At 36.0% G+C, this 11282-nt stretch overlaps 2 protein-coding genes across 2 annotated transcripts; one reads left to right on the top strand and one right to left on the bottom strand.

Annotated features, from left to right (window-relative positions):
* Window positions 1-1671: 1671 nt before the first annotated feature.
* Window positions 1672-5424, bottom strand: LOC132181900 (L-ascorbate oxidase homolog). The gene is made up of 8 exons (XM_059595128.1): window positions 5184-5424; window positions 4957-5066; window positions 3675-3945; window positions 3466-3568; window positions 3022-3367; window positions 2558-2923; window positions 2269-2347; window positions 1672-2056 (listed from the first exon to the last, which is right to left on the bottom strand). The coding sequence occupies exons 1-8, from the start codon at window positions 5328-5330 to the stop codon at window positions 1844-1846; spliced, it is 1635 nt and encodes a 544-aa protein (XP_059451111.1). The 5' UTR covers window positions 5331-5424; the 3' UTR covers window positions 1672-1843.
* Window positions 5425-8711: 3287 nt separating this feature from the next.
* On the top strand, window positions 8712-10438 carry LOC132188944 (signal recognition particle 43 kDa protein, chloroplastic). Its single transcript, XM_059603436.1, has one exon. The coding sequence runs from the start codon at window positions 9136-9138 to the stop codon at window positions 10246-10248; it is 1113 nt and encodes a 370-aa protein (XP_059459419.1). The 5' UTR covers window positions 8712-9135; the 3' UTR covers window positions 10249-10438.
* Window positions 10439-11282: the final 844 nt, after the last annotated feature.

The raw sequence follows: 11282 nt of genomic DNA, 5'->3' as shown, positions 1-11282 counted from the left end.
GAACTCATAACTTCTTGCTCTGAAATTATTTTTAAATCACCACTTATCTTAAAAATTTAAAGGATTGTATTTTTTTACTTGGACATCAATCAAAAAGAGCTCCCCCCACAATTCCAAAAGCCATTACAAGAAACAATAATTATGTCAACATTTTCAGTAACAAGGTAAAGAACGTGTACAAATCAGAAATGATCAAGTAAAAGTGTAACACAATATCCAAAGAGAGTCCCAGTCAAGCCTCAAGTGGCCCATTTCACAGCCTTTTAAATTTAACCTATGAGAATGAAGCCACATTACTTGCTTGACCAGGAAGTGGACCCATTTTGGGCCCTTTTGTTTGAGCCCACCCTATATTTCTTTTAGGTCGAGCCCACCATGTCTTTTTTTTTTTTTTTTTGGGGGTAACATATAGAGATAAGGGGGAAAATAAATATAAATAATATATGGTTTTATAATTCAATTATTACTCATGTAACAGATTATTGCGTGACAATTACAATAATTAAAATTATGCTATCTTTTAGGAGTAATGTTATAAGTCTTCCTAGAGTTCTCTTAGAATTATCCTAAATGTGATGAGGCTTTTAAAATCACCAATAGATCAAAAATCAATAAATCACATCTCAAATTTAACGGTAACTTTAAAAGGTACATCACATTTGGGATAACTCTAAGAAGACTTATAGTATTACTCATCTTTTAGATAAACGAATGTTACGAGATCTTATCACGTTATATAACTAATGTCATCCAAATAGGTCTCTAAATTTTTATTTTCCTTTGCTTAAAAAAAAAAAAAGAAAAAAATCTTATAATTCAAACATTGTATTTGAATGCTATCACATGTAACAAGTTGTCGTGTGACAGTTATAATAACTAGAATTTGATGTCTTTTAGATAAAGGAAGGTATATCTATATCTATATATATATATATAGACACGAGGTCTTATCTTATCATGTGATGTAAAACCAATTAATCACTAGAATTCAACTTCTTTTTGATAAAGGAATGTAATGGAGTTAATTTTATCTACTGATCATATAACCGATTTTAGCTTACAAAACACTTACCTAACACAAATTATTAATCAACTAATCCTCTACTCTCTTTTTCTTTCTTTCTTTCTTTCTTTCCCTCACTCTCTCTCTCTCTTTATATATATATATATATATAATAAATTTGGTAATTGGTATTGAACTGTAAATCGTTTAGTGGAGACATGAAAATGCCCAAAATCCTTGTGACATAAATAAAGAGGCTATAGGATAGGTCAGTTGTCTTTAATTTGTCCACGGGTGTAAGGTGGGGCCGAGCTAGAAATTTTAATGGGGGAACTAAAAAAAAAAAATTGGCTATACTTGGGTCCGCCTCTAGGTGTTAAGTTTTCAATAAAACCCAAAAATGGCTTATTTGAGTTCTATTGAAAACTCAAATTAATGTAATTCTAAAAGTGGCTCTTGTGTTATTTTAAAAATGATATAACTTTTAAAATTATTATTTGATCTAAATTCAATAATAATTAATCATAAGCTCAATAATGATTCTAAAAGTCACATCATTTGTAAAGCGACACAACAAGAAAACTTCTGACATTATACACGGCTTAATAATCAATCCACAAAGCAAAATGAGTTTTCATTCAAAAAAAGTTGATTTTAAAGTACCCAAATGAAATCAAATAAAGAAATTGATTGCAGAAGTATGAATAATAATAATAATAATAATAAACCAAGCAAAACTTGCAAAGTAAAGAATTAATATGACTCGAGTTGAGTCAATCACATGTGTTCTAGTAATGGTTAATTAATATTTGCGCTATGATCTTCTTCTTCAACCTCTGTTTACAGAGGTCTTGTTTGTTTGCCTGCAGCCCTGCCACAGAGAAGTGCATTCTTTGGAATGGGGAACTCATCCCTTATTGATTCCACAGGTGAATACACTCGGAGATAGAATTGTTGTCCCAGATATTGCCTCGCCCAAAACTCACTTCTCACATTCCACATCCCCACATTATCAAGTGCCATGTAAATTGCAGTCCATGAGTTTGGATATACCTGCACCACCACCAACATTTTTACCATTTTCAGTACACAATATTCCAATGCAGCTAGGCCACAGGTGGCAATTCGTGCTCGGATTTGCTTTAAGGCATAGATATACGATTATATAGGTCAACTTTAATCTGATCGATTTAATTAAACCGATATAATCATTTTGTGTCAAATTGTAGGTTGTGTCAAAAATTGTGGATAACGCATATATTAACCTGTGTGGTGCAACGCGAAACTGCATCTCTTAGATTGTATTGCTTTCGACTGGATGGCGTCCACACTCCTCCGTCCATTCTGCATTACAACATCCGATTTAGATTAGTACATGAATTGTGCCCGCATGCGTACACACAAACACTAAGAACTTGTTTGGGATTGTGTTAAAAAGTTTAAAAAATGTTTTTATTTTTTATTTTTTTTTAAGACAAAAACTCTATTTTTCATTACAATTCCAAACAAACTCTGAGCGTCGTTTTTAGCTATTTCTCTTATGCATGTTCTTACCCAACAACCCAGAAGGAGTATCCATCAATGTGCCAGCTCTGGACAATGTTCTCATGGTTCTGAAAAACGATCTCAACAAAGGCTCTATAGTCGGCACCCATAACTGAAGTGTCAAGGTACATCTTTTTACCAGTAGGATTATCAGAGATGCTTCCTACACGAAAAACACCACCAATCTTGAAGTAATCTGCAATCTTCAGGGGAGTGTCAGCAGGGACAAAAGACACACTATTGACTGCATATCTTTGCTTGGCATCAACTTGTGCAGCCGAGCTCTCCAGCTTGATGGTCCTGGAAATGTTAATTAGACCATAGTGGTATGATCCCTGTGGGTTAGGTCTTGGTCCACTTGCAGTAAGGTTGGTCCTGAAATGCACAAAAAAGGGTACATTTAACTATTAAAGCGTGTTGGACACAACGATTTCGCATATCAAAAGTGCAATTTAAAACCAAATCACAGGTACCTAATTGCACGAGCCTGATTAAGAGACCAAGCTATTTGGGTGGTTGGTCCACCGGGAATTTCGCCGGAAACGGGTCGTTTGGAATTGCTATAGTGAAGGGTGGCAGTAGTGGTGAGTACCCGTCTGGTGAAACGGGTCGAGACTGCGACGAAGTAGTCTTGAGCCGGCTGGTCCGTTGTGACAAGCACCGAATAAGATTGGCCTACATGGATGTCAAGCTCGGAGAAGGTGGTTTGCATCGTGTGGGTGCCCTCAACCTCAACAAGCTTCATCTTGTGGCCCTGAATCCTGAAGTTGAGTGAATTTTGGAGACCCACATTTGATATCCTAAGCCTATAGGTTTTTCCTATAAGAAGTAAAGAAATACGTACCCATTAATTGTCACTCATTATAGAAATCAAAACGGTAGTAAACTGTAAAAGTAAAAGATTTTTGAAAAATTACCTTGTTCAAAAGTGAAAGATGTAGCATTTGCCCCTCGACCATTGATTAGAATAGCATCGGGGAAGGGAAGCCTATGGCCACGATCTAAGATGGTCTTCAATTTCTGAATTAGTAACACAACAATGTCAATATATACAGGGGATATATTCTTTTACCAATTAACCAAATAAAAAAAAAAAAAGAAAAAAAAAAGAGGCCAATTCTTTTACCGTGTGATTAGTCTTGTACCAATCTCCAATGAGAAGAGAGTAATCTCCAGCAGGTTCAGGGAATGGGACAGGAATCCTAGGCCTGCTGAGGATTTTTATAGCCCCAAAGCCACCAGCTGCCTTGTGGAATGCAAGAGATGGGAAGTAGAAAAAGCTGCCTATTTGATCCTTCACCTGTAGCGTGTAGGTGAAGTTTTTGCCTGGAGGAATGGGGCATGTGGTTCCATACACTCCATCTTGGTAAGAATTTCTCCTTTGCTGAAGCCCGTTCCTGTTACATTTTCCCATTTCAGCTCCATTCCAAAACCCATTACATTAAATCACAAATGCCGGGTCCGCGAGGGTCGGCTTGAATGATCGATTTGTTTAGTTAATAATACAAAGTTCTCACGATACACGGTTTTTACGAGCGGGATCGTTTATTAGGGTTCTAAGTCATTTGAAAAAAAACAAAAAAAACAAAAGTCAAAAGCAAGCACTATTCCAGTCAAGCATCAAGTGGGCTCATTACATGTATTGTTCACAAAAGCAGCCTACCAAACTGCCAATCACGTTACATGTTTGATTAAGGTTGCATCTCATGAGTGATGCCAGCTGTAAATTTGAATTGCAGCTAAATCTTCCAAAAAGGACTGTATTTTTTGCCCTTTGCTTCTTTTAAAATTATTATTATTACATGTACATAATTACTAAAATACAAACTCTTTTAAATAAACAAGAATGTTTTATCTACATTTATGATGTGATCCAACAACCAATTTAACTAGAAATAGCATACAAATTATAAACTTTAATCTAAACAGAGTTATTAATCAACTAATCCTCTATTGATCCCTAGCCCCAAGAATTAAACAAGAGTTTGATAAGAATTAATCAACTAATTAATCCTCTAGAGGTAAATCCGGGACCATCTTTTTGGTGTCATATCATATTATCATAATATAAGTGGAAGAAACATTACAACTTTACTTTATTAGCTGTCTTACGTACCATTTAAATAAATGCTTGATTGAATTTTCATTTGATCTTGTTATGTAGGACAAATATTCAGGATCTCTAAAGTTTGGTACAAAAAGTTGTTTGGTTTGTAGGAAAGTAAAATGAATTGAAGTATATATAAAAGACAAAGACAAAGAGAAAAGAAAAAAGAACAAAAAGAAAAAGAAACAATCTTTGTATTCTTAAATATTGTTCAGCAGCAGCAGCAAGAGAAGTTAAGAAACAAAGACAAATGGTTGGAAAATGAAATGGAAGATCAAGATAGAGAGATTTGATTTCTCACCATGACAAGAGGAAAGGTTCTGGTAAGCTGTTATGAACATTTATGATTAAATTGTCATTGGTAACAGAGTATATTTCAGGCCCGGGAAACTGGCCGTTGATGAGAATTCCCTGCAGCAGCCAACAAAAACAGAAAGATGACAATGAAATGATTTTTGTTTTTTGGGGGATCAAAACATGATTAGAAACAAAAACAGAGCAACCTGCTACATCAAACAATTAACAAACCTGTTGACGAACACCAAGGGGATAAATGTTGCCATAGGTGACATTCCAGTTGAAGAACCTGTAAGGGTCCTCAGCATTTACAACACCCAAGATCATAACAATGGCGGAAAAAAGCCATGCAGAAACTCCTGCTTGTTTTTGCAGCATTTTTGAGAAGTGTATCAATGGGGATGATGATGATGATGATGCAGAGAGAAAGGTGGCTTCAGCCTTCAGGGCTTTGAAGGGTTGTGGAATGAGACACTTTAATATTGGCAGAGGAAACTGAATAGGAGTCTCTCAGAATCCGTGACGTATTTAAAGTGCGAAACAAGGAGGGAAGCCAAAGTGCTTCATAAAAAAAAATATATAATTTAATTTACTTCCAGAGTTTGAAAGAAAAATAAACAATCAATTGAAAATTTGGTGTCGGTTGGGTGTACCCTATCTGGCATGGTGTGTTTAGTGGATTATGATGTCAATTTCAAGTAAAATATATTGTTGATTAAATTACATATCTAACCATGACTAATGCTAAATATTATACTTTATCCTCACTCTTATTGTACTCGCTCGCCTAATTAACTGGCATGGCAATGCCCATCAATTTTTAAAGTAGTGATTATTAAAAAAAAAAAGGTATGGTATAAAATCGTAAGAGGTATGGTATTGCCACATCAAGCCCTTAAAATAAGGGTGAAAAAGGAGTGTAGTATTATTGCATTACTCTATCAACATATAACAAAATAGAGTAATGGCAAGGGTTCGTTTGGGTTTATGATTTCAAAAGTGTGATTTAAAAATAACAGTTCTAAAACGTGCGATTTGAAAACGTAATTTTTAAAAACGTAGTTAAGTGTTTGGCAAAATCGATATTTTGATCTTTAAATTCTCAGTTTAGCCTTTAAAATTGTATCTTAAAAAAAAAAAAATTCTAAACAATTCATTTTTTACGATTTGGTGCACTTTTTATCTATAAAATCATTATGCCAATCACACCCTAAATACTACACCTTTTTATTACTCTTATCTTGCTAGGTTGATGTGTTCTGTCTATCATATAACTCATTGTAAAAATCTTTTTTAAAAAATATGATAGTAAATGGACAGTGTCACATCAGCCTAGGACCTAATATTTAATATTATTCTAACATTATATAAAACATTTAGATTTGTAATTTAATCTTGACTTAAAAATTGCTTCTGTCCATTTCAAATTCAAATGGAGAGATCCTAATCCGTGTTTGGTGGGGGGCACCAAAAGGGGTGTGGTGGGACTACTCTGAAAACTCATTTTTCTCTCCATTGTCCACCGAAATGATTACCTAAACGACTGAGATCATAACACGTGGCGATCAAAAAGGGTCTAATTTGGGGTCACAAGCTTGAGAACAAAACTCTACAGAAACCGCGTAGGATTTGCTTTCCAAAGTATGTGCTGGAAAATCGAGTAATTTGCCGTGATTTCTGACGGGACACACGGTATTCTCATTTGCCAAATTTTCTCACTTCCCAAACACGGCACCCTTTTGAAGCTTCCTCTTTTCCGTGGGTCTTCACTCTTGGGTGGCTCATGATCAACGGGGAACGCCGTTTCTTCCGTTGGGTCCAGCTCAAATGGAGGGTCAAGATGAAGTGGGCCCAAAGGGGGAGACATAAATGGGGAAATTATGATGGGAAAAGAATGGAAAGCTTTTTTTTAAAATAATAATAATAATACGCGGAAACTATATATGATTGGGTTCTAGTTCTAGGTCAGCCTTTATGCTGTTTGCCTGCTGGCTGCTGTTGACAGAAAATAATAATAAAAAAGAAAAGAAAAAGGATTAATGTGTTTTGCATGCAGGTAGCTAGCCAGCCTTGAGTGCTGTAATCTAATCATCTTTTGCTTCACACGCCTGCCAAAAGAAATTAATTAAATTTATAGAATGGATAAAAATAAATAAATAAAAGGAATGAGGTTTGCATTTTCCTGAAATCTGAGATAATATATTTTCACGTGTAAATTATTTTAACCAAACAATGACATGCATTCTTGATGAAGTAACAGCAATATTGGGCATGCAAGTTTACAGCATGGTATATGGAGAGGATGTCACCTAATATGTGTCATGTGTGTGGGGTGATTCATGATTGCATGGCTCTAATATCATATCAAAAGTATATATATATATATATATATATATATATATATATATATATGGTATTGTTAATTAACAATTATATTAGTCTCCATGATTTTAACATAAAATTATAAGAGTGTAATCAGTGGCAGGCAAAAAATTTACAGTTGTAGAGGCCAAATTAAAATATGATAAAAGTAATTTAAAATAATAATAAAAAAAGAATGTTTTTTTTTCAACCTACAGGTTAAGTTTCACTATTAGAGTTTTAGAATAATATTCTTTAATAACCCTTTAAGATTTGAAGTTTTAGTCATGAAAATCAAAGCGATTGTATTACTTTTTGGAATGTCAACTTCTTTTCTTTTGAATAAATAGTTTTAATTTTGACATTGTAATTCATGAGCCTAAATTTTCAAGTTTAAAAACGATTACATAAGAGACAACCAGTTGATAAACAATAAATAAACAATCATAGAGTAAAAAACACACACATATATATATATATATATAAAGTAATCATGGAATAAATTATATACAACGGAAGTGATTACTTTTTGCTTTGATTTATGAACACTTCCTTTTTTTTTTTTTTTTTCTAAACATATATCTTTTGAAATTTTCTACAAGCTAATTTTATATGAATCTTATAATATTCTTTAAATGGCAAATAGTGTTTGATAGGTGATGCAACCAAAATTATATATCATTTTTGCTTTATTTACTCACTAGAGAAAAGAAGATATGTAGTTACCAATAATTCAATAAAAAAAACTTTAGAGTGATTAAAAAAAAAGACATTGATTTTCAAAAGACCAAGCAAGTGTGTGTTTTTTAGTGACAAATATGTAGATGCCATTTTCAAAATTTTCCTTAATTATAAAAAAATAAAAATAAAAATGAATGGCTTGTGGGGCCACAACCCCCACTGGCCCTAATGTGGCTATGCCACGGAGTATAATGGACATTTTACCACTTTTTCGTTAGATTTAATAAAAAATTATAATACAACAGGGGTAAGTGAAAGAGCTAGGTAGTTTGGAGGGGTTAGTGGAAACTTTTTAAAGTTTGAGGAGGACATTTAAATTTTGGGTGCAAGTTTAAGGGGGATAAGTATAGTTTTTCCTCTTTCCAAAAAACAGTAAAGTATAGCTTTTTCCTATAAATAAATGTACTTATTTAAACAAAGAATGATATAAATTTTCTGCAAACTAATGTCTAAAAGTAATATGTGTCTTTAGCATATTGTTAGATGCTCTTTTAATAGCATTCATTAATAAAATATATATGCTTAAAAAATATTTTTTATTTTTAAATAATAATTTATAAAAAAAAAAAAAAAAATTATGGTTCGCAGAAAATTTGTGTCGAATTAAGAAAACTCGGAGCAAATCTCATTTGTATTGCATATGGTTCTAAGCAAAAGCCTTATTAGTCAAGTATGGTCTAAAGCCCAAACTAATGTGTGTATGGTTTAAAGCCCATATAAATGAAACTCGAAAAGCAATATTTTTCCAGCCTCTTTGCCCCATTTTTTAGGCCCCACTTTTTATCTCTTGATCAGACACAGAAGGCCCTTTCCCATCAATAAGGACAAATCAACCCTTCATGGGCCCATACTCATCCTCCAATTGGCCCAATTCCATGTTTGTGGCCAGAAATCAATACCACAAAATTGCCTGGACAAGGCAGAAAAAACAATCGCAGAAACACCAACATATGATAATGGATTATGGATGTGGTTCCTTATCCCAAACCCACTTCCCAGATTTCACTGCATCCACCATTGACAGCTCAGCCACCTTCTCTAACCCACCATCACCGCCAACCATCACGCACCAACGCCACCAATGGACGCTCTCTCAGTCAATCGATCTCTCTCTAGCCTCAAACTCAGAACCATAACCATCCCTTCTTCTTTTCCCTCCCAACAGCAACAACTCGCCCTCAAACCAAACCGTGGCACCCGAATCTTCACCGTCTATGCCATCCAAAACCAAGAAAAGGACCTCCAAGAAACTCAGGAAACGCTTCCGAGAAACAACGCCGACGACGAGTCGTACGGTGAAGTCAATAAGATCATCGGTAGCAGAGCGGTGGGAGGTGGGGCCGCCATGGAGTACTTGATCGAGTGGAAAGACGGGCATGCCCCTTCCTGGCTCCTGTCGGATTACATAGCCAAGGATGTGGTGGCGGAGTACGAGGGTCCGTGGTGGACCGCAGCCAAGAAAGCCGACGAGACGGCTCTCCAGCGGCTCGCCGAGGAGGAAATGCGTGACGTGGACGCCGTGGACCAAGATGGGCGGACCGCGCTTATTTTTGTTGCCGGGCTCGGATCCGAGCCGTGTGTCAAGCTCCTAGCCGAAGCCGGCGCGAACCTTGACCATCGCGATAGCAGCGGCGGCTTGACGGCTCTTCATATGGCGGCTGGGTATGTTAAGCCGGGTGTTGTTAAGGTGTTGCTGGAGCTTGGTGCGGACCCGGAGATTGAAGATGACAAGGGACGTGCGCCGTTGGATTTGGCGAAAGAGATCTTGAAGGTTACGCCTAAAGGAAACCCCGTGCAATTTGCAAGGAGATTGGGGCTTGAGAGTGTGATTAGGATGTTGGAGGGGGCAATATTCGAGTACGCGGAGGTGCAGGAGATATTGGAGAAGAGAGGGAAGGGTGATCATGTGGAGTATTTGGTCAAATGGAAGGACGGTGGAGATAATGAGTGGGTCAAGGCTGGTTTGATAGGGGAGGATCTGGTGAGGGACTATGAGGCTGGGCTGGAATATGCTGTGGCAGAGGGAGTGGTGGGGAAAAGAGTTGGTGACGATGGGGGCAGAGAGTACTTGGTGAAATGGACGGATATGGAGGAAGCCACGTGGGAGCCTGAGGAGAATGTTGATCCTGAATTAATCAAAGAGTTTGAGGTGACCCAGGAAGTGGAGGCCCAGGCTCAATTGAGTAAGGAATAACGATGGGCATAAAATTATTTGGGCTTTTGATATTGGGTTTTATGTTCATTTCTGTGGTTATTTGAAATGAGGTTTACTGTGATTGGGAAGCAAAAACATTTTCTCCTTCCAAGATTTTGTAAAGCATTATTATAAACCACGAAGTGACTTTTTCTAAACGGACGAGGAATTTAGGGTTGGTGTGTTGGGTCAACGGACCTGTCAACCCGTTAATGATCAATCATGACATGATTTATTTGGTTAAATGGGTTAAAATTTTCAATTTTAATACAGCTCATTTAAATAAGTGGGTGTTACTCATTCGATTAAGAGCTCATGTTGGGCTGACCCAAAACGATTCGTAATTTGGAAACTAAGTAACTAACTCAAATAAATGAATAACCGGATTACTTTACTTTTAGGTTTAGTGATTTTTTTTCTTTTAAAAAAAATGTTAAAAGAAAAAAAATGATTTAGTATATGAGTCACCCATGGGTTGAATAGGTTGACCCAGGATTGACTTGTATATTAAACTGCTTAATTCAACTTGACCGACACCCAATTATACAAAACTTTTAACATCTTAATTTTGTGTCAAGTTCGTGTTAAAAATTGATAGCCCTATATATATATATATATATATATATATATATATATATATATATATTAAGAGAGAAACTATGAGATTGAGATCCCCTAGAATTCCCTTTAAATTTGAGATTCTTAAATTCATAAATCTCAGTCGATCATCTCATCTAAGCATTTAATGAGGAAATTTAATGACGAAGCTATCATCGCCATGTTTCAGCATTTATTTTAGACGCTTAGATGAGATGAATGATTCCCTTCTCCTCCCCTCTTCGGCCCTCCTCCCATCTCCCTCTTCTGCCTCCCTTCTCTCCTCCCATCGTCCTCTTTCTCTTAGCGAGCTAGCCTATTTACCTGATGCCCCTAGCTCTTTGAGCAATTTTTTCCTTTCCCCTTCCTCTTTGCCTCTTCCCCCTCATTTGGTCCTGCTTTTTTGCCCTAGGCTTTTGGATTGGCTGTTTTGTGCC

This window comes from Corylus avellana, chromosome ca1, assembly GCF_901000735.1.
Source record: "Corylus avellana chromosome ca1, CavTom2PMs-1.0".
NCBI classification, from domain to species: Eukaryota; Viridiplantae; Streptophyta; class Magnoliopsida; order Fagales; family Betulaceae; genus Corylus; species Corylus avellana.
This window is presented reverse-complemented; position numbering and strand designations above follow the sequence as displayed.